At 40.7% G+C, this 23,432-nt stretch overlaps 2 protein-coding genes across 11 annotated transcripts; both read right to left on the reverse strand.

The window, feature by feature from the left end:
• Positions 1–482: 482 nt before the first annotated feature.
• On the reverse strand, positions 483–9,638 carry FBXO5 (F-box protein 5). 3 transcript variants are annotated; one of them, XM_085541503.1, is made up of 5 exons: positions 9,500–9,638; positions 4,449–5,170; positions 3,685–3,775; positions 2,528–2,689; positions 483–1,620 (listed from the first exon to the last, which is right to left on the reverse strand). In XM_085541503.1, the coding sequence occupies exons 2-5, from the start codon at positions 5,153–5,155 to the stop codon at positions 1,369–1,371; spliced, it is 1,212 nt and encodes a 403-aa protein (XP_085397629.1). In that variant the 5' UTR covers positions 5,156–5,170; positions 9,500–9,638; the 3' UTR covers positions 483–1,368. The 3 variants fall into 3 exon arrangements, with proteins under 3 accessions (XP_085397629.1, XP_015713717.2, XP_085397630.1); XM_015858231.3 differs by lacking the exon at positions 9,500–9,638 and adding an exon at positions 6,630–6,668; XM_085541504.1 differs by lacking the exon at positions 9,500–9,638 and adding an exon at positions 6,561–6,668.
• MTRF1L (mitochondrial translation release factor 1 like) lies at positions 8,677–22,036 on the reverse strand. 8 transcript variants are annotated; one of them, XM_015858226.3, is made up of 7 exons: positions 21,665–22,036; positions 19,221–19,300; positions 17,006–17,189; positions 13,057–13,220; positions 12,119–12,236; positions 10,231–10,367; positions 8,677–9,964 (listed from the first exon to the last, which is right to left on the reverse strand). In XM_015858226.3, exons 1-7 carry the CDS (start codon positions 21,960–21,962, stop codon positions 9,761–9,763), a joined length of 1,185 nt encoding a protein of 394 aa, XP_015713712.2. In that variant the 5' UTR covers positions 21,963–22,036; the 3' UTR covers positions 8,677–9,760. The 8 variants fall into 8 exon arrangements, with proteins under 8 accessions (XP_015713712.2, XP_015713715.2, XP_015713716.2 ...); XM_015858229.3 differs by having other exon boundaries at positions 8,741–9,964; positions 17,006–17,164; XM_015858230.2 differs by having other exon boundaries at positions 8,741–9,964; positions 17,006–17,164; positions 19,221–19,361.
• Between the last annotated feature and the right edge of the window lie 1,396 nt (positions 22,037–23,432).

Genomic DNA, 23,432 nt, shown 5'->3' on the forward strand with positions numbered 1-23,432 from the left:
AGAGAGGGGATTTGGTAGGTGTTGAGTAGGAAATAATACAAGAATGGTGGTATAATAGATAGCCAAAAGGTTATCTATATGAAAAACTCACTGATTCTGCAGCCTTCAATCTAGATGGAAAATACTGAGACTGGCTACCCAAACTTCACGAAGGATCAATCTCCAAAAGAGATGCTGCTGTCATGGTGGTCAGCCCTTAAATGAAGTCTAGGAGAGGTGGAGTCAAGCTCCACCCCTTCCGGGATCACAGCTGGATTACCTTCATCTGTGCTCCCACAGCTGACCCCACACTTGCCTCAGATGGTTAATCAGATGTTCAGGCTGTTATCAACAGTTTCCTATACAGTAGGTTTTACACAAAACCAGGAGATTTGACTGTTGTAAAATGAGCTTTTTTAGGAAACACTACTAGCAATGATAACAAATGAGCATGAAAAATTGTTTTAAGATGAAAAGCAAGAAGTCCAGAGATACCAATCAACTTTTGGAAAACTGTAATTTATTTTTCACATTTACAAGATGAACAAAAAAAAAATATTTAACTTATTTACAAATATATACAAATACTAAAATGCACCTTATTATTTGGAAAAGGAAACTGGCAGTATTTTTTTAAAATATTGAACATGACACAGTACTTTCCTTTTTTTTTTTTTAAATAAAAATGATAATAAAGTGTTTCACCACATTTCTAACAAAACATCTGTAGATCCTGAATAAATGAAGGAAAAGGAAATTTAAGATTCAAGTAATGTAAACCATCAGAGAACATGGGATTATTAACATTCACAGTTCAAAAAACTCAGGGAAAACCTTGAAAAATTACTAAAATTTTGAGTCCCACACAATTTTATTTTAAAAGAGACTTCACTCACCTCATCTGACATTTTCACTAGAAATGCTGTTAAAAACCTAGAAGAACAAGAGTAAGCATTTAAATAAAACAGAGCTTAGGCTTCCTCCTGTTAACAATTCAAGAATGGTTTGCATTATGCCAGGAAGATAACTTGCCAAAACCATGTTGTTTTTTTTCAATTCAGTACTTCTGTGAGGAAGTTTGGAAGTCTTCAAACACCGAGGACAGAAATCATCAGAACGACATTTAAAACGTTACCAGTACCCACATCCAGAGTTTTCTTTTCAATTTGGAATCAAGACATTTCAAAATAGTTATTTCTGAAAACTCTGAGAAACACACAAGGAAATGATAAAATTTACTTTTGCTTTTTTTTTGTTTTTGTTTCTGTTTTTGTTTTTTTTTTAAACAAGTAGAATAGCAGAAAGCATTTTTTGGTTTGGTTTCCTTTATGGAAGAATTAACGTCCTAAAAACCTTTTATGGCACATCTGACAACGCTATCAGGATGGATCACAATCGACGCAGATTCTGCTTGCTTTTCTTAGTCCCAGGGAGTGCTCCCAGTTTAAAGCTTGATTTCACTGGTTTGCCACTCATACAGTCATTGGAGCTGTGGTAGCTGCACATGCACTTTGTGCAGAAGTCAAAGCCACAGCCTTCACGATTGCACGTTGCTCTTTGCAGGTAGGAATCGTACTTTGCAGGTGAGCCACAGCGACTGCAGACTTTGAAGCTTTCAGTGTTTTTCAAGGTCTTGGCTGCCTAATGGAAGAAACACATAAAGTCATAAGTGGAAGGTAAACATTCCCCAGTGTTATTAATGTGCCACAAAATATATCATAATTGCTCTCACTCTAGCAAAAGTAACTACATGCATACTAAGTTTAATTCTGGTTGCACCAGATTCTCATGGGAGACAGGACAGTCTGCAGGTACTTTGGACTGAATTAGAGGTATGCAGTTTGTAATTTTTTCAGCTTGAAGGACAGTCAGAATAAATTCTAAGCATTTATGTATGAAAAACAGCCCAAGTCAAGCTCTGAATCCTCCAAACCTCATCCAAGAACAGTGATTTAGCTAACCTTAAAAAGGAAAAAAATTCTAAATTCTACTGAAATTATACATCCCATTTTTCAAAAAATGAACAGGCTACTTAGTTCTTGAAACAAGAAATTGCCCACTGGAGTTGAAGTAAAACTGACAGATTCTCTTGGATTGCATAATTGGAAAATGTGTGACTCATTATAAACGCATGGGAAATAAAAGGAAATGACTACAATTCTTATGCCTGATGGAGGCCAATATTGAAGACAAAGAAAAAAATACAGAAAACACTGAGCCATTTAGATGATACCTAAACACAAGGAGGAAAAAGGTGGTGTAAAACATCCCAGTGTATTAACGTTCTCCATTTTATTTCTGTCACTCTCTTATGATAGCCTCAATAAGCAAAAGCAGACAGCTTACAATCATAGAATGGCCCGGGTTGAAAAGGACCACAATGACCATCCAGTATCAACCCCACTGCCACAGGCCGGGCCACCAGCCACTAGATCAGAATGTCCAGAGCCACAGCCACAGCCTGGCCTTAAACACATCCAGGAACGGGGCAGTTACAAGTACTTCAAGCTGGAGATGCTTTACAAGTTGAACAAAAATCCCCAGTTACCTCAGAGAATTCCACGAGCCTGCTGTGATTTTTAGATGCTTTGGATCTGCTGCCTTTTTTACTCAGGCTCTTCGGTGGGGTTGCCTTCTGAACTGGAGCCAAAGCTGCTCGGTAGAGAACATACTCCCTTGTTGCAGCATGTTCTGACGTCTTAGTGCCATTCTAACAAAGAGAACACAAAAGAAACATTTAAGAGACTGTTTATGGCAACTGTTCAACTTTTTGTTTAATAGAAAACAAGAACTTTAGAATTTACTTTCTTATTATAATATCATACATATTTAAGCAGAATGTTAAATTTAGCAATGTTTTAAAGCACAAAGCAATATTTCCACATTTTTGCAGAGAACAGGAGTGCTTTTACACTTTCCTTCTGAAAAGTAAACTCCTCCCCACCACTGATTTTCTGTTTGCGTTTCTGTACAATGGGAGGGGGAAAAATCAAGCTTTGTGAGATGAATGTTTCTGTCAGTGGTGTCCAGCTGTTTCTCTATGACAGGCTGGGATCAGGAAGAAGAGAGTAGTTGACTACCTCATTTTGTGGCAGACACCAAGCCTTGTTTTATTGTCTTTTCAACTCTCAAGGAAAAAAACAAACAAAACACTTTTGGTGTTCTTAAAGAATTCTGCCTTAGTAGAGTGCTAGATATAGGTCTGTAGAGCTCTATAACTAGATCTTGTATCTATTGTTCATCCAAAAAATAGACATTAATAGTAGCTCAAAGTAGTGCAAAGTTTTTTTTTGTTATTTGTGGCCAACACACTTCAGACTGCTGCTATAAAATTAGCATCTCTGAGTCTCTCTCCTTCCTGGATCACCATGAACACCAAAGCAGCAATCCTCTATGGAGTCTCTCAGTGAGCAGTGCTGGAACTGACCCTACTTTCTTCTCCTCTAAACAGGACTTGTGGAAGAACATCCACATCTCTTGGTGTAACTTCTAGCCAACATCCCTTGGACTGCAAAAAGCAGTGTATGCACTACTAGTAACCATCAACACAAGAGATAATAGGGCGTCCTAATAGCACAAACTTTGGCACACCAGTAAAACTCTTTCCAATCTAATAACCTCTTGGATCGCTTAAGGCTGGGAAGATTCCTGGAATAACAAAGACACACCACTGGTTTAAAATACCCTACAAGTGCAAAAACTTACAGAAAGGTTTTTCAAAGCTTTACTATACATTTCGAATCCCCGTTTATCTTCTTGCAAAACCTTCTTCCATGTTGCGCTGACTTTGGCGAAACTGTAACGACAACACAAATATATCAGTTACCTTCTAAGAAAGTTGGAAAACTCATTACCTAATAGCAGGGATAACTAACCATGTTTCTTTCTTCCATACACAAATGGGAAACGTCAACAATAATTGTTTCGTCTTTCTAGAAAAACATACTGTCTACCAATACATCAACAATTCTTGTATTAATAGAACGGAAGGGATCTTAAGGACCATCTAGTTCCAGTCCCTCTGCTATGGGCAGGGCTGCCATTCACCAGATCAGGCTGCCTGGAGTCCCATCCAATGTGGCCTTGAAGGACTCCAGGGATTGGACACTCACCATCTCTCCATGCAGCTTGTGCCAGGGCCTCACTGCCCTCTGAATACAGAATTTCTTCCAAACATCTAACCTCAACCTCCCCTCTTTTAGCTTAAAACCATTCCTCTTTGTCCTGTCACTATCAGGCTGTATAAAACATTTGTCTCCCTCCTTTAAGCACTGGAAATCCCTCTAGAGTCCCCCAGACTCCCTTTGTGAATGAACCCACACTAGCTGTGCCTAATGACTGTATTGTCTTCTAGGTACTTTTTAATAAGTCCCACACTAATCTCTACAATTTTGCCAAAGAATACATGTGTGTTATGTGAGAATAGGTGGTTTACTTTCCCAGTGAAATACCAAGATTGGTATACTTACTTTATTAAGTCCATTTCACCAAGATGCCTTAAGATGCTTGCTAATATATGCTTCAAGTTCTTTTGGAAGAGTTCAGCAAGAATGTCTACTCTATCTAATCCCATTTTCTTTCCAATTAAATTACGAAGTTCAAAACTTTCCCTGAAAGCAATTCTGTCAAAAGCAGTCCAAGATTTGAGATTTCTTTTACCACTTTTTTTCAAAGTTGAGCACATCACTTCTTCATAATGGCTTACAGGTAACAAAGTCTTCTTGGACAAGTGTACTTGGATCTCATTCTTCTCAAGGCAGTGTTCTGGTGTACTGCAGAAATTTCCAGCCAAGGGTAGGCTGTCCTCTTGTTCTGTTGCATCACTGTATTGGCTACTTAACATAGAGGAATAACCACTGTCCTCAATAAGTTTACTATTTTCCAGTGCCTCCATTTCATAGACTCCTTCATCAAATCTTTGGGTTACATGCTTGTTTTCTTTGTTATATACAGGCTTTCCTTCATCTTCAGGATCTGGAATTCTGGGGGCTGCATGGTATGGTTCACTCAGTATTTTCTGATGCTCTTCAGCACAGCTTCTGCAAAGCTTTTCCTCAAAGGGTTCTTCCAGTTTTGTTTTCTCTGCAGCAGACTTTACAGGTGTGAACCCACCGTGAAGAGCCGTTCGATCAAAATCACATTTCATTTTGAAAGAGCGATTAAGGTTTGATTTCATTGTTCTGTTTGTATTCTGCAGATAATAAAAGAGAACATATTAGTGCATATCCTAAACTGCATCACAAACTCTTTCTATTGCTAAGATATGCGTTCTTTGGGAAGCATGAATTAACTTCTATCCAACTGACCCTCTGGAACCTCAAGTACGGACAATGAGTGGAACTAAAAGCTCGATTAACTGCTCAAAGCTAGAGCTTGAATGCTTTACATTGTCGCCATTCCACCAACTTAGATTGGTTTCACACACCAGTGCCTCCCATTCCTGTCCTAGTGCAATGATATGATGGGGACACTTGCTCCTTGCTAATAGTAGCTCCAAAGGCCATAAGAGACAGCAGAGTGCCCAGGAAAGAGCAGAGCCAGCCCAGGGCTGCCCAAAGGACTGGCACCCCAGGGCCAGAGGCCCTGCACCCTGCAATTTTGGGAAGGGAGGGAGGTGAACAGCACAGCAGAAATGAAATAGACCACGTGGATGCGTGGGGACAGAAGTAGAGCTCAAGGTGAAGTAGGGCTACAGGAATGATTTTGGCGGGTGAGAGGTAGAGGCGCGGGGACTGGTGGCTGCCGGAGGAAATGGGGCCCGCGCTGCCCGCTCCCTCCCGCCCGCCAAGTGCGGGGCTCTTCCGTGCTGTGACCGCGGGGGGATGGGCGCGGGGAGCCAGCATTGCTGCCCAAACCAGAGGGGAAAGCATTTCCCATATGCTTCGAAATCGCTAATGAAAGAGAGGCATCCCACATCCGAGCCGATATTTAATTTAGGGAATTCAGGTAACTTCAGTAGATTGACAAATACTATTTAAAAAAAAAAAAATAGAAACCTTTCAAGGCTCTTCGGAAAAAAACCCACTTCTCCGTACCTACGTGCCGAGGAAGAATGAACGAATCCTCCTCTGCCACTGAACAACCAAAACCAGAGGCAAGAGGTGCGGCCCCCTCACCCCTTCCCCCGCCACGAGCTCTCAGGCCGGGCCCACACCCCGCGCTGTCAGCGAGCAGCTCCAGTTCGGCTGGGGGCAGGGACGCGCGCTTTCTTTCCCCAGACCGGCGGCTTTTCCCCCAAAATGGTGGTAGCGGGGCGGCAGCGGATACCTCCCATCGGCGGCGCGGCCCCGCGGACGGGAGGGAGACAACGGCGGATCTGCCCTCCGCTGGGATGGGCTCATTGCCGCATGGCACAGCCCGACCCCAGAGCGGCTGGAGTGCGGCGGGCAGCGTACCGCATGCGGCGCGGAGGCAGGACCGCGATTTCCATTAATCACTATCCCATCTCAGTGCCGTCAGTAAGGAGAAGCAGGCAGGGCTCAGGGACCCCCATCCCCAGGCCCCTAATTCATCCCAGAGCAACTCGGCCTGCGCCCCCCACCCCACCGCCCCATCCATCCTCAGTACCCAGCAGTTCACACCTCATTACCCCCAGTGCGGCTCCCGGCCCGGCACTACCCCGCCCCGAGCGCCCCGCAGCCGGCGCTCACCTGCAGCGCTGCAGCCGCCGCGTCCCGCGAGCTGAGAGTGCGCGGCCGAGCTCACCGGGTACTTTTAAAAACTTTGAATTTGGTACCAAAAGAGCGCCAGCCAATTGAACGCCGCCTGCTCCGGCCAATCTGCCAATGGGGAGGAGGGCAGGAGGCGGGGGCCAATCCGAGGAGCGGCGAGCTGAGCCGCCTCCTTCCCCGCTTTCCCTCCTCGGCAGGCGGGGAGAGATGAGAGTGGTCGGGCGGTGGCGCGGGCGCGCTCCGCAGAGGTGTGGCCGCCAGCGTTACCCGCTCGGCAGCGCTCGCCCCTCGGCCCCGGCAGCGCGGGAGTCGCGTAGAGCGCGGTCTCCGCTCGACTCGCGGTCTCTGCTCGACCCGCTCCCTGTCTGCTTCCTGCCCGCGTGGAGGGCATCTCACTGCCTGTTTAAATGAATGTGATGCTGCAACGCTGCATCTGAGCGCTATTGCTGCCTTCCTCCGTCTCCATTCATTTTCAAATGGATGTGTATAGGACAGTCATAGCATCTCTCTGCGTGCACACGGTGTGAATTCACCACCAGTGAACTCTCCCAGGGAAGAACATGTCACATATAAAGTACGCCTCATCACCTCTTCCCCACCGATAACACAGGGATGAGAAGGATTTCTTTTAAAGTATATGGATGCCATCAGTTGCTGGCATCTTGAGAACGGACTGGATATAAGGAGGTACCCCACCACCCATATAGTGCCATCTCATAGCTCAGAAGGGCTACGAGTGCAGTGACACTATGGGGGTTACTCCTAAAGTAATGCCTCCATGGGATCCCCCCTCCAAAAAAAAACAGCACCCACTGACATTCAATCAATGATTGCTGAATGTTGATGGCCACCAACCAGTGGATGTAAGCATAGTGAGGGTTGGATGGTGTTTCAGCAGTGGGAACAGCAGGTCACCTCTGCTCTTGTTCACTGCTGCTAAATGTGCATAGTTAAATGGTGGTGACTATGTTGAAAAATTGTGTTTTGTAGTTGAGAATTTGCTCTATCAAATAGTGTTACTGTGCACTTTGCATCTGTTGTAGTTGCCCTGGAAATAAACAGGAGGCATAACTTTCAGAGCAACCTACTTACAAATCTTGCATTAAAACAAATACAGAGCATAAAAGAGACTTCAAGCCTTTATGGCATAAAGTCTGCACTGGTAGACCAAAGAGATCCCCACACTATGTTACAGTGAGGTTTAACAAGGCCAAGTGTGATGTGTTTCATTTGTGTCGAGGCAATTCCAGATATGAGAACAGACTGGGAGACAAACTCAAAAGCAGCTCTGTGGAGGATTTGGGGATTCTGATGGACAGAAAGCAGTACATGAGCCAGCAGCGTGCTCTTGCAGCCCAGAAGGCCAGCTGCATCACAAGACGGATGGCCAGCATAGAAAGAGTGGTGACTGTCTCACTCTACTCTACCCTTGTGAGGCTCCATCTGGAATACTTCACATAAGCCTGCAGATCCCAACACAGGAGGAATGCAGAGCTGCTAGAATAGGTCCAGAGGAGCCCACAAAGGGCTGGAGCACCTCTCCTACAAAGAATGGTTGAGGGAGCTGAGCTTGTTTAGCTCGAAGTAGGCTTGGGGAGATCTTACTGTGGCCTTTCAGTACTTGAAGAAAGCTTACAGGCACGAGATGTACTGACATTTTACACATTCTGAAAGCAACAGGATAAGGGGGAACAGCTTTAAGCTAAATTAAAGTTAATTTAGGTTAGATGTTAGGAAAAATTTTTTTTACTCATAGGATGGTGACAAGCTGGAATAGGTTGCGGTTGCCCAGAGAGGCTGTGGATGCCCCATCTCTGGAGGGGCTCAATGCCAAGTGGGATGGGACCTTGGGCAGCCTGGTCTAGCGGCTGACAACCCTGCCATAGCAAGGGGTTGGACCTGGATGATCTTTAAGGTCCCCACCAACTTAAGCCATTCTTTGATATGACAGATTGATAACGATCAGTTTTGGTTTTTCATTCCTTGTCACATTTTATATAGCATGCTTAGGCATACTCCTGTAAGCTACCTGTAGCAAACTCCTGCTTTATTTACTGCATTTACATTCTTACTCTGATTTCTTATGCTAATAAGTGTCAAAGTAAACAGCTTTATTCATGGTGATATTTTCCTTAGGGTCTCATTTCTTATTTACTGGTACTTTGAATACATTCTGTGTGTGTATACACACATATCTACAATGTATGATGGGATAATGTAGCATGGAGGCAGCAAGTTTTGCATTACCACAAATCCTTAAGACTGTAAAATGCCATCTTATTTAACCTCAGATAGAGACGTGTACTGACATTAGTAAATGAAAAAGGCAGTTTTTTGCACTCTGTACAAATGTTTTAAGATGCTGTTAAACCGAATAGTTTAAAACAGTGAGCAGCCACACATATTATGTAAACTTCAGAGAAATAAAATCAGTAAAATGCAGATCCAATTAAAAATAAAAGATAAACTGCAAAGAAACGGAGACTGAAATTGTATCAGCCTTCAAGACAGTCAACCAATTTTGTTTTGTTTCAGTTCCGATACAAGAAACATTCTTTTTAAAGATAATTCCAAAAAATAGCTACTTCTAGAACTCTTACTGGAAGGAGTATTCCTACACAATTCTTACTGCTTGCTATGTAAGAACTCCCTGTCCCATACCATGTATAAGTCATCAACAAATCTGCAGATTAGCAGTGTGTTCATTTATCACTTTCTTCCCATCACTAAACAAAAACAGGATTTATTTTTTTTTTGTTACCTTGACTAAGCTATCTGACACTGTGGTGATGCTGAAACTACTGTTTGAACAAGATTGGAACTAGAAATAGCTTATTTTTAAGGCATACCTTTTGAGAGTCGTGTATCAGTATCTTCTCAGTGGAGAAGGTTAAAAACTGCAGTTACATCTGGCCCAGTCAAATTTACTTTAAGCGCACTGCAGCAGCAACAAGGTGTTTTACTCAACAAGTAAGAATACTGTTCATCAGTCACAAGGAAACCAGCTTCCATTATCTGAAAAGCAGTTCAGTTCTCTGAATGGTACTCCAAGAAGTTCTTTTGCAGGTGAGTATCTATACCTGCAGACATGGCTTGACAAAGAGCAAGATTCACTTTTCATATTCTGAAATAATTTCCATTAAAGATTCATACTCAGCGTATTCCTTCAGAGCTTGTATCATTTCATCTAGCATTTCCTCCCCTAACATGAAGCTCTCAGTATGATGCACTGATCTGCTTATCCTGTGGTCAGTAATCCGGTCCTGTAGGAAGTTGTACGTTCTGATCTTCTCCGATCTTCCTTTGGTTCCAATCTATCAAACAAGAAGAATCAGTTTACAATACCGATTAAAAACCTTCTTATAGGAAAGCTGAAATACTGACTAAGCATTTAAAAATGGAAATCTTTCTCATCAACACACAGAATCCATTACATGGTACTTAGACTAGACTAGATCAGTAGTCACACTAACTGCTCTCAGACTTAGGAAAGAACACAGGAATTAACAAAGAACACACGAGTTAACCCCCAAGAACATAATGTTCATACAGAATAAAATCTTCATAAAATGAAACTTACTTGAATCTTTCGAACGCTGTTTCTCTTTTTGGTTTCTTCTTCTAGTTTGATGTTGTAGAGTTTAGCACAAAGCATTTGCATAGCCTTCTCTTTGTTTCTAATTTGAGATCTTTCTTGCTGACATTCAGATGTGACCCCTGCCAAAAATATGATAAGAAGTAACACTAAACTGTAACATATATAAAAAAAGAGTTTGCAATTTCTAGAGACTGTTATTATGAGTGAAAAAATTACGTATATTTGGACAAGGAGGATAACAGTCTAGGCCCCTTCGTGTCTGATGATATTTGGGGAGACAATTGCCAACTGCAGGCTGAGTTGTGTTCTAAGCTTTACAGCAGAAGAAAATAAATTTATTTTGGTATATTGAACAATGAAATAGATGATAAACTTATGGAAGATATCTGTAATTTTTTACCACAGTTCCAGGAAATTTAGCAGTAAAAAACAGTAACGTGCACTAGATAGTGGTTATACAGAACATACAAAAAAAGTACGGTTTCTTCCCAAAAATATACAATTCAAGTGAAGGTATAAATGAACAACCTAAGAAAACAGCAGGAAAAAGAAATGCAGGAAAAAGATGGTACAACCTAAGTTTCTATTTGGAAATACTGTAAGTAACTGGTAAGATTACAGTATACTGTTACATAATTACTTAGTGTTAATGTATGAAAGACAACTTCTGTTGTCTTAAACTTTACAAACAACTTCTGGGTCACAATGAAGACTTGTAAATGGACTTGGGATGAGAGAAATTGAAAGTAAAAGTATATTTGTAAAGGAAGAACGATTATGAAGATAAATAAGAAAATTTCAGATTAGGTGAAATGCAAAAAAAAAAAACCAAAAAAACCAAAAACCAACAAAAACCCCTACGCACTATTCCTAGGGCATAACCACAAAAAATAACTGCAATACATTTTGAGATTGCTACAAAAAACAAAATATAATGACTGCCTTCAGCAAAAGCTAAGACCATTTACTGCTTTTTGTCCTCACATTTGGAAAAGAACAAAACTATACAAAACTCTTCTAATTTGAATACCTTTTTGTCACTTTATCTTAATTAGAATTCTATCATCTTCAATATTTACATTCTACTTTACTGAGGTGATGCAACAAGTGTAGAGTGGAATTATGTATTCAATAAAGACAAAGAAATGGGTGGCAAAAACCTGGATATGCAAAGATAAAGTGTACTCAGGATTACCCTGAGGCTGTAAAGCCTGACTAATGTTTGTGGTAGAGAAGAGGAAAAGTTAAAAAGCAATGAAAGTCAAGGCAGATGTTCTGAATTGCTCAAAAGGAAGTTAAAATCTTAGAAACAGCAATAAAAGCAAAGATATGATAGCTGACGAGGTAGCATTTGAGGGTGTCTCTTATTCTTCTTACATTTCCTAACCTGGGCCCCGGGGATGGGTGTTGTAATTATATATGTAACCTATGAGAAAGGAGACAGAAGACAAATGGAAGTAGAACTTAAAACAACAGTTTAATAAGGAAAAAGAGCAACCTCTCTTTCAGAGAACAGTAAAAAAAAAACCCATGTCCTAAAATTTTAACCTCTGTTTTTCAGTTTCTTTTCCATTAGTTGAAAGCTTAATATAAAACTTTTTCTTATAAATTGATTTGAACAGCTCAAGAGTGTCACACAGTGGAAAAACAGATGGCTTACCTACAAAGGCCTTAACTATTACAAATAAGGGTAGGTATAAGACACCACCTTTACAACAGTATGGATATTTTCTGCACGCACAAAAATGACATGAAAACTTTGCTCTACAGTTACCCAGGTTTAAAGCTGTTGTTTCAAATCATATAGTACAGAAGAAATTACGACCGTATTTTTACAGTGTAGTTCTTGTACTAAGGAAAACTGAAGCACCTGTTGGAATATGAACTATCCGTACAGCACTGTCTGTGGTATTGACATGCTGCCCTCCAGCTCCACTAGCTCTCTTCGTTTCTATTCGCAAATCTTTCGGATTAATTTTCAGCTCCATCTGTCATGAAAGACAAAAAGAAAATAAGTCAAATATGCATAATTGGTTTATTTTATAAAGCATATTCATGTAAGATCTATTTTTTTTTCCCCTAAAGTTTGAGTGGTAGCTCAGATCCGCTTGTTAAAAGCTGAAAAATCAAAGATATAACCATCCATTAGCACTAATCTTCCCCTTCTTCTGAAAGCTCTGCACTCCCTCAGACAAGTTAAACATTATTTGAACTTGACTAGATGGGTTTCAGATAAAAGGGAACATACTGACTTTGTATGGCTCTGGAATGGAGTGGTGATCCCTAGGAGGAAGTAATGAAGCACATTAGGGACAAGAGGAAGGAATAAAATATTTTGACAGCTTGGTAGGACGAACATCCAAAGTTTTAATTATTAGCTAATTATTTATAACCAAGCAAATTTGCTACGGATGAATTGTCACTCATGCAACTTAGAAGGGGAAAATGAGGATATTATAAAAATGGAGAAGAGGGATGCTAAAACAAAACTCTATGTCTTCTCTAAACTAAATCAGCCACTGCATTCACTGAGCATGCAAGGCACAGTTACAGTAAATTTTCAAGTGACAGTGAAATAAACTGCCAGTAAGCTTGATATAAGGATTATGATGAAATATAGAAATTCTTTATTTCATTCCCTTAGGCAAAAATAAACAAACAAATACATCTTAAAACTTTTAGATTAAAAGGCAAAATCATAATTAAGAGACAACAATTAAACAGACAGAAAAGACTTTGGTATCAGCAATATGGCAAGTAAAAACATTGCTTATGGTAGTGTCTGTTATACCAAAAATAGTATATTACCTCAGTGGGCTGGGGTAATATTGCAACAGTCATTGTGCTGGTGTGAATGCGCCCTTGTTTTTCTGTCTTTGGAACCCGCTGAACACGATGCACTCCTCCTTCAAATTTCATGTACTTGTAAGCATCAAGTCCCGCTATACTGGCAACTGCATGTCTTAGGCCACCTTAAATAAAAAAGCAGTTGTAAAAGTGCAAACACTATTACATTTTGAGCATACTTAGGCATCGTTGTTTATTTCTTAAAATTACAAACTTATCATTTGGGTGTTTGGGTAGAATCACATCAAAAATGCAAGAAAACTCCAAAACATACATACTCACACAATATATCAAGTAAAGGACAGTAAACTCCTTCTAACAGAGTCCAATTACATTTTTAACATATGCTTAAAAGATTATTCATGAACCATGTGCAGATACAATACTTCCAACTATCGCAGAAATCTGACAGCAATAATGAGCTTATGTAAAGACCAAGTTTTGAAAGCCACTTTCAGCAATGACATCAAATTCTTTTGAGTAGTATTTGAGAACCTCAACGTGTAATGATAAGAAAAAAAAAAAAAAAATCACAGTAAGTTTATAACTTTCAAGTGACATCTGCTTTTTTAATAAATTCTTCTTTCTCATTCTCCTTTAAGCCTCATCTTAGCTCTTCCATTTCATTTTAACTTTTTACTCTGTAAGAGTTAGCTGAGCTCCCACCTCTCTACCCATGTATTAAGCAGAACATTCCATAGCAACACAGCGACATACTGAAAGTCAGCATGGAATGTTCACAATTGGAACTTTTGAACTAAGGCCCAGTACAATCAAGACAGAAGGTCTGTTGCAACATTAGTTGATGGTATTCTTCTTCTTCCTTGTTTGTACTACTGCAAATATTTTTGCTCTGCAGAAATTTAACGTTCCTTCCTAATTTTACTGAAACATTTTACTTTTTACAGTTAGATTTGTCAAAATTGGTCAAAACTGCCTCTTTTTCTTACTTTCACATGATTTTTGTCCCTGTGAATTCTAAAATTTCACTCCCACTTGTAGAAATCTTTCCAGTCAAATGAACCACTCAACACAAGCAGTTCTTGATTTATAGTCGTTATCTACAACTAACTCTGCAAGACAAAACCATCACAATTAGAATATATATGACTCCAAAGCATGTATTTTAACAAATAAGAATACACTCCAAAAAGTTCAGTTCAAATCTGTAAGGTACACTCTAACAGGTACTGTGAAATCTTAATTATTATGCAAACAGTATTCAAATAAACAAAATAACCCTTCTTGTAAAATAAGATATATATATGTAAACTATATAACTTGTGCATTTATTTGCACAATTAAAACATACTTGCTTCTTTACATGTAAAAGCAGACAAACAAAAAATAAATCAGAACAAGAACAAAGAATAGAATAAGTATATAGAAGAAGCCAAGCCAAATGAGATGTAGAAGTAACTTGAATGTTCAAAATTCAACGGCACTCCAGACAAGATTAATTATGTAATAAGCAATTCATTGCAAAAGCTAACGTTCTGTCTTTTCTCTCACACTTGTCCTGGCATTAGTACATCTACAACGGGTACAGTCTGCCTATCTGAGTTGCTACATCTGTGATATGTCCAGGAGACTAAGTCTGTAGCGATGATTGTGTAATCGTGGTAATGTGGAGCTTAGTACAAGATGACCAGGAAACTAGTTTAAGACTATTTATTTAGGTCATATTGTTTCGAATAAACTATATCAAATACAGAGTAATTTCAGGTTCATCAAGAAACAGTCAAATACAATGAAATTTCAACAAACCCTCTACTCATTTTGATTTATTTTTTACATTGCAGACATTTTTATGCATCTATCTCCAATAAACAAGAAACTTCAGTAAGAAAAAAAAATGGCTAGATTTTTATTTCAGGCACTGAAAGGAATATTTCTGCAGGTTTGTGTTCAATACCTAAGAATCAAGCTTTCACCAAAAGGGTAGTGAAGCACAGCTCCCTTTCTCTTGCAATCTCAGGGCTGCTAGTTGAGTCAGATCTGCCTTAACTATCCAGTAACAATAGGTAGCTTTCAAGCCAAATCAGCAGATTGATCCAATTAGCACAGTGGACTCAAAACAGCTAAAGCAGAGACACAGAAGGGATGTAAAGTTGGCAGCTGGCTAGAAAGGGGGACTGCCCTTAAAAAAGCTGACTTCCACCTTAAATCTTCTCGAGGTATAAAATAAAGACCCTTTCTCTCATATCATTTACACACATCTAACCTGTACAACACTGATTCAACTTGCTTTAAAAAGAAAGTTCCTGTCATTTCAGAAGCTAGTTCAGCTTCTGGTGAAGCACTGACTAAAGAGAGATTAGTTGCTCTGATGGATTGCATCCCATAACTTCCTACCTTTTCCAACTACATCTTCAATATTTCTCAAGCGAGCTGTTTTCCTTGTTTTTCTTTCCTCGATTAAAACGAAAATTTTCTATGATTATTTTTCATGTTGTTCATTACTTTTTATCAACAACTATTTATCAGAAGAGTTAATAAGAACAAAATTAAAACTATTAATTAACTGTTCATGTCTACAAAAAAAGAAAAAAAGGATGCTGATGGAAGTACAAACAGTTTCAAGTTACTAGTTGTAAACTGCAGGAGCACTCATCTACCAATCCATTCCCACTACAAAATATACATTACAGCCACAGCAAAACATAGGTTACACTAGCTTTACTCACTACACTGTATAACAGCAAGGCTGCAGATCTGTCAACACAGACTTAGTAAGTCTAGCCTGCTGAGAACTGTGACTAGCACTTTGTCAGTCAAAAAATGTAGTCCCTGCTACCGCTCATGCAAACCATCACATTTCAGACTGCAGTTAACTTGAGCTCAGTGAACCTTTGGCTGCTAGAAGGAGATGAAGTCACATTTTTCTGCTTTCACTCTCTCCATGAGTACTTCTCTTCCCTCTGTTGTACTGGATCACCTGAAAACTAATCAATTTTTGTATGTAGTTTGTCTGCTGAATTAACTTGGTAATGAGACTTTCAGCAACGATGGAAGTGTCAGTACAGAAAAGTCACACAGAGACAGCAGCCGGATTTCTGTGAAACAAATTTACACACCAGCTGGTACAATCAGTAAATTAATGTCCCTGCCTCTGTTTGTTATGTAAACCTACCACGTTCCCTTTCTGTAAACACACTGCTCTGAGAGATGCAGAGAATCAGCAGCTCCAGATCACCAAACATCTGACAGGTTAAATTTTACCCAAAGGTTTTCTCAGGCAATTGTGTTTTAGTTCCTTCAAAGTTTCAACGACTCCCTCACTTGGCGTATAAATTAGCTGTTACACAAGCTATATCTAAACATCTCCTTTCCTCATACAATCATCAACTGACATTACCTGAAAAAATTCAAGATGTTTTGGATTAAATGCCAAGAATCCTTTTAATCATAACGTTTTCCCTCTGCCAAAAAAAGAACATAACAAATGGACTTTCAACCCACCTTTAAGCCAACCTATAAACACAAGGTGTTTGTATTTTTAAGTAAATAGTACAGCATATTGAGCTAAAATTAAAAAATACATATTTCTTTTTAAAAATACAGGTTATATAAAACTAAAATATATCTGCATGACCTTCTGTATTTCTAATCTGCAAGCACTTTGTTTCATTTCTACTTTTTTGAAACTACTGAAAGACAGTATTTATTTATTTTTAGTATGTTTTAGTATGTTAGCATTTTAACAGTGCTTCTCAAGTGGAATTTCAGTCTCAAATACATAAGCTGAAGAAAATCGTACCCAGACATTCAATCTCTGCTTCTAAATAGATTTTCCCAGAAATCAGTTTCCCATAGTCAGGAAATTCATATGGCATAAGAATGAACATTTCAACTTAAATTAGAAAGTTATAAACAGTTACAAACATTTTCTTTTTTTTAAGTTACTGACCTATTTCACTGGGAAAATATTCTAATATTTCAAATTTCCACTTTTTATAAGCAGCATATCGTCGATACATATCAAATATCTCCGAAGTGAACAGCATCGCTTCTTGTCCTCCAACTCCAGCAGTTACTTCCATAACAAGATCACTGTTGTGTGTTTCTTCTGAAGGAATCAAAAGCAATACTATCTGTAAATGCAAAAACAATCATCTAAGATCTCCCCCTTCAATCCAAAACTGTTATTGTATAAAATGCCATGCAATAATTTACCTACTCTGCATTTTCCTGCATTAACTCACAGACTCTCCAGAGCGCTGTCTGCTCAATGCCTTCTGAGAGCCCTGGAATTAATACACAGGAATAGGGAGGGGAGGATGCTGCATTGACAAAAGTCTGCCTTTGTCTATTAGCAGAAAAAACAGATTTCTTTCAAGATCCACAAAATTTCATAGAACTTTCCATCAATTAGACTGCACTGGTTGGACACCATAGGATACATAATGATTCTTGCAAGAAAACAAAGCACCTCATTCCCATCAGATTCCTTTATAAACCAATATCGACTTCAGAACTAAGATGGTCTAGATTGCATTTCTTCAACACCGATTTATCTATATTATTTCTACTTATTTAAAGGCAAAATGGCTTTATTGATCTGTTGGATAGATATACCACAGAATCATCAAGGTTGGAAAAAATCATCCAGTCCAACCATCCACCAATCACCACTAGTTCTCACTAAACCACGTCCTTCAGCACAACACACAAATGTTTCTTAAGCACCTCCAGGGTCAGTGACTCCACCACCTCCCTGTGCAGCTCATTCTACTGCCCGGCCACTCTTTCAGAGAAGTATTATTTCCTAACATCCAGCCTAAATAAATCATCCCTGGTGCAGTTTGAAGCCATTCCCTCTAGTCATACCACCAGTTACATGAGAGAAGAGGCTGACTCCCAGCTCACAACAACCTCCCTTCAGGTAGTTATAGAGAGCAATAACATCTCCCCTGAGCCTCCTCTTCTCCAGACTGTACAATCCCAGCTCCCTCAGCTGCTCTTCATAAGGCCTGTGCTCCAGACCCCTCACCAGCTTTTCTGCCCTCCTTTGAACACGCTCCAGGGCCTCAATGTCTTTCTTGCAGTGAGGGGTCCAAAACTGGACACAGTACTCAAGGCGCGGCCTCACCAGTGCTGAGTACAAGGGGACAATCACTTCCCTGTTCCTGCTGGAAACACTGTTTCTGATGCAAGCCACGATGCCACTGGCCTTTTCGCCACCTGGGCACGCTCCCGGTTCATTCTCAGCTGAACATCAACCAATACCCCCTGGTCCATTTCCTCTACACAGTCTTCCAGCCACTCTGCCCTAAGCCTGTGGCGCTGCCTGGGGTTGTTGAGGCCAAAGTGCAGGACCCGGAATTTGGTCTTGTTGAACCTCATCCCACTGGCTTCAGACCAGCTATCCAGATCCTCACTACCCCCCACGCAGATCGACACCAGAATATTAGAACCAAAAACTATATAATAGTTCTGAAGGATTGATTAAAACTCTGTACAGCTCATAAATAATTTTTAGTCATCCTTTTTTTACTAGTATTAGGTGATGTCTCTTTCTACTTTAGCTTTCCTTTTCTACTTTTAACATATATCATAAGTATCTACATTTTAAAAATAATTTTAATTAAAAAACTTATTTTTAATAAGATGGCTGCTTTATTGCTGCCAAAGGAATACGAGTTATATTCTATTTCTACTAACAGCCAGCCAGCTTCTTGTTTGCCAGTAGCATTAGGAACATATTAACAGTGTAGGCAAAGGTTAACTATTTTGATACAAATATCCATGGATACTTAGTAGAACCTATACAAAGTAGCAGTGTAAAGTAGTTACATTGTATTACACTATTCCTTTCAAAACCATATCATGCAAGTAGCAAGTTTCTAACCAATAACAAACTGAACACCCATAAAGGCACATCCAGAAGAGACAAACTATAGCACCTACATATCAGGATGAACTGATAAAAAGAATTCAGCTGTAGACTATCTACATGCATTACCACACCTTAGGTAACATACTAGTTGAGGAGTATAGTTAATGGAGATTGGGATGGGCGGGGAAAGGAGCAGAGTTCATCATACATATTTAATGAGAGGACAACTTGGCTTTTTTAACTTAGGAATGATAAGGAAATAATAAGCTTTCAGAGGCAATCTAACCTGTTGTTTCAGTTCAGCTATTTCTTCTTCACAGGAAACGATTTCCCTTTCTGCAAGTTTCCGCAGATCTTCACTCTCATCTGGAATATTTGAGTATGGTTAATCCTCAGATTTAAGCCACTGGCACTCTCAGAAAACCTTCTGAAAAATAACCATGTGAAGAACTTACTCCACAAAATAATCACACCGGATCTATCAGAAAACTGTATTAATGTTACAGTCTAGAACAATGACAAACAATATCGTTCGAGTGAAATACAAGGATATGAAATACAAGAAAACCCACTTAGGCATAAGAAAATATAGGTTATTTACTGTAACGGTGGCCAAAAACTGAAGAAGGTGGCCCAGGGGTGTTCAGGGGTCACACCCCTGGAGACAGTCAGACCCAAACCAGACACAGCCCTGGGCTACACATTACTCTGCTCTGGGCAGTGGGCTGAGCCATTCCCTGAGGGGTCTTCTCACTTCAGCCACCCCACTATCCTGGGGAACACCCTCTTGTATTTCACTGTAATAGGGACATCAAGAACCAAGGGGTAGAGGAGTCCAACAATTAATATTTCATTAAAAGTACTACTGCTGTATGTAAAAACTGCATGTCAGTAGCAGCAACTTCAAGCAAACTATCTGCAAAAAGTCACCGTAAAGCAGCTGCAGAATTTCTAACACATTGCTGAAAGACATAAATGTGCAAGACTGCAGATAAGAGGAACTTGTAATTCTTACAAGTCAAACTTGTAATTGACTGTTAATCAGTCAAGTAATACTTGACTGATTAACATTAGTGATTTACAGTTAAATAGTTTTCCTGTGCTGCAGTTTGAATATATTAAGATGTCCCTTCCTCCCACTCCCTAGTCAGTATCAAACTTCAGACTTAAATGAAATACAGCTTAAGCTACCTCTGACCTGTAGTAATTCAGCTCACTTGCCCAAAAGAAAACAAAATTAAACCCCCAAAAGGAGAAAATTATGCACATAATGAAAGGCGTGGAACACAAGGACAAAACTGCAGAGTCAATGGCAAAAGACCTGAAAGAAAGATGTCAGCCACCAGCTCACTGTGCACAGCAGAGTCTGGGAGGTTCCCTCACAGCAAATGCACACATTTTCAGTACTGCAATTCATGTTAGTGATCAACTACTTTTTAAAACACGTTTTGTTGACTTTCCAGATCACATTTAATATCTGGGAAACAACAAATATTATTTTTTTCCAAATCATTTCAGCAAAAACGGAAGGAAAAAAAAAAAAAGCACATGTAAATTGGTTTCAATAACAAGTATGCTTTACTGTTTCAATAACAAGTGTGCTTTGCTTACAGCTGGCAAGAAGCACACATGGCTGAGTGGCTGACAAACTGTGACACCTCAAACACACTAAGCTGGTCACCTGCATCCATCTACTTGTTTATTTTAGACTAACTACCGTCTGATCAAGGCCTTGCGTTAAGGCCAACAGAATCAGATATTCACTAATTGTGAAGAATGAATCTATTCCATAGCACAGTCGCATATTTTACTATACAAATGTGTAATAAGCTCTAAAATCACTTAAGAGACATACGGTCTGATTTTTGGGTGGCTCTGTGTAGAGCCAGAAGTTGGACTCAATGATCCCTGGATAGTGATAGCACAAGGGGAAATGGTTTTAAACTAAGACAGGAGGTTTAGATGAGATACTGGGAGGAAGTTTTTCACACAGAGGATGGTGATGCAATAGAACTGATTGCCCAAGGAGGTTGTGGATGGCCCATCCCTGGAGGCATTCATGACCAGGCTGGATGTGGCTCTGGGCAGCCTGGTCTGGTGGTTGGCGACCCTGCACATAGCAGGGGTTTGAAACTACATGATCTTTGAGGTCCTTTTCAACCCAGGTCATCCTATGATTCTATGATGATTCTATGATCCTTGTGGGGTCCTTTCAATTTCACATATTCTACGATCCTATTATACGGAAATATTTTTAAGTATGAAGTGCTCACAGTGACCGATTAAACCCTTATGGTCACTTTACTTAAGATCAGCATAGGTTTTTAATGATATTGGTTCAGAAGGGAGACAAAAATCCTTCACTCTATTTCCCTATAAGGGAAACTAGCAGCTTTGGGCCAATTATTAACTTCACGAAAGGAAGCATTTCTCCTTTTTGCACTCCATGCCGGATGAAAATGAACAAGGGGAAAACGAGGCAACACAGTGCATTTTCTTTTCAAACAACATCAGTCACCTCCTACAGCCAAAGCAACGAGTTGTTAGTTCACACGCACCGTCGATACCCTTAAAGGTCTGCAGTGCCAACCATCCGTCTGCACCCGCCCCCTCCTGGGGGTCACCCAATTACGTCGGGTTATACAAATACCTCCCCGCACCGCCCCCTAGGCCCGATTGGGGCCTTTCCCCCACCTCGGGGTCGTGCACAGGCCTTTCGTTTCGCTTCACCTTGTAGTGCCAGCTCCCGCGTGTCTCGCAGCTCCCGTTCCTTGTCACGCAGCCGCTGGATCAGCTCCGCCAGCTCCGGCCCGGCCTCGCCCTGCACCCGCGCTTCCAGGAGGCGACTTAAGGAAGGGGTGGCAAACAGTTCGTCTAAGCGAGGCCAGGCGCTCAGCCCACGCCGCGGCTGCTGCGGGCGTACTTCCAACGCGCTGACCCTGCCGGACCCCGCATGGTACCTGCGTGCAGGCAGTGCGATCGCCCGGCAGCCTCGGGCTGCGCGGAGAGCTCGAGCCAGCAGCCCCATCCCGGCTAAGGGCCGCCCCGTGCGCTCAGCCCTTCTTTCGGCAGCTCACCGCGCCGGAGGTACCGAAGGCGCTCGGCTGTTTCCCTTCCGGGTTTCCGGAAGCTGCCGAAGAGGCTCGGCCCCGATATCAGCCGTCGGGGCTCCGGCGGCGGAAACGAACGAAGGGGTTCGGCTCCGATTGGCCGGCGGTGACTGAGTCGTGTTGAGCTGGGCTCGGAAAGTGTACTGAAGAATTTAGGTTACTGTAAAAATACGCAACTGGCCATAAAACTTTATTAGGCAGTAGCTTATGTCACGGCAAGTCAGATCTTTGCTATTCTACCATCCTTGTTTGTGTCTTAACAGAAGGAGGTAACCATACTTCACAAGCGAAGTACTCTGTCGGGGTATCAAAAATTGCATCGTTGTAGGTCAATAAATCGTCATGAGTGTCAATGCACCAATAAAGCTCTATGACAAAATATCCTACATAGTTATCCTACATAAATATAGGATTACTAGCGCAACGACACATCGTCAGTAGGGTAAAACTAACCTGTCTCACGACGGTCTAACCCAGCTCACGTTCCCTATATGTTTTTCTATACTATTCAATTCTATACTACGTGCAGTAGTGTAGAATAAATGTAAAATGTAAAATGTAAATGTAATGTTAATGTAAATGTAGAAGTAAGCTGGGCAGCGGTGCACGGTGCAGACCAGTTATTGGTTTCAGTGACCTCAAACCACTGCCACCCATGTTGCTCCCCAAGGTGTGACAGGTGGATTGTATCCCTATTTTAAGCATGAAAGACGTAATTCCACTACGTGACAGGTTGTGGGTAAAGGAAGGGGCAAAATCTGGCTTTTGGCATAACATGGAAGTAGTTGTTTCCCAAAAGTACAATTAATGTAATCCTTTTACTAGCTCATATTGGTGCCACTGCTGCATTGTGCTTTTGCCTTGCAAAAGACACACCTGCTGCCGAAGCCCTGAGGACTGAGGTGAGCAAGCAGGACCAAAGTTTTCTCTCTGCAGTTTGTGCTCAGGACAGAGGTGAACAGGGCTGGACAGCTGCAGCTGTGTCCCAAGCTGTTCCAAAGAAGTGCTTCCAGGCATCTACAAAGAAAGCAGTGTTTTGGATTTGGTAGTTAGACATGGTTCAAAGCAATCTGGGGAAGACACACAAAGGGCTTTTGCAGCTATGGTTTGAATATGGAAGCTTCTTCCTTAATGCTGTAAGACCAGCCAGCTACTCTTACAAAGACCTTCTTACCTCATTTATATGCTATTCATGGTCAAATGGCTGTTGTGTTCACTACTGATGCAAGTCTGGCATCAAATGACAGTTCAAATCCCATTTATTTAAGTTATGATGAAGGTCTATTTGTATTTCGTTGGTTTAGATCACAAGCTAGCATACACTTTTGCATACTTTTAATTTATAAGAGGATATAAGTAGTGCGCAATTTCTGTCAACTCTCTGTGGT

This window comes from Coturnix japonica, chromosome 3 (assembly GCF_054131305.1).
Source record: "Coturnix japonica strain WE chromosome 3, WE-NBRP24, whole genome shotgun sequence".
NCBI classification, from domain to species: domain Eukaryota; kingdom Metazoa; phylum Chordata; class Aves; order Galliformes; family Phasianidae; genus Coturnix; species Coturnix japonica.

Bases quoted from the DNA above. Each gene is read 5' to 3' on its own strand.
- FBXO5 (XM_085541503.1), bottom strand. From the start codon at position 5,155: ATGAAATCAAACCTTAATCGCTCTTTCAAAATGAAATGTGATTTTGAT. The intron at 3,776-4,448 runs GTAAGTATACCA...TTGTCGTTACAG, and splicing joins GGTGAAATGGACTTAATAAA to TTTCGCCAAAGTCAGCGCAA. The intron at 2,690-3,684 runs GTAAGTTTTTGC...TCTCTTTGTTAG, and splicing joins AAGCTTTGAAAAACCTTTCT to AATGGCACTAAGACGTCAGA.
- MTRF1L (XM_015858226.3), bottom strand. From the start codon at position 21,962: ATGGGGCTGCTGGCTCGAGCTCTCCGCGCAGCCCGAGGCTGCCGGGCG. The intron at 13,221-17,005 runs GTCAGTAACTTA...TTTTTATTTAAG, and splicing joins ATATTTTCCCAGTGAAATAG to GTGGCCTAAGACATGCAGTT. The intron at 12,237-13,056 runs GTAATATACTAT...CTTTCATGACAG, and splicing joins TATTACCCCAGCCCACTGAG to ATGGAGCTGAAAATTAATCC.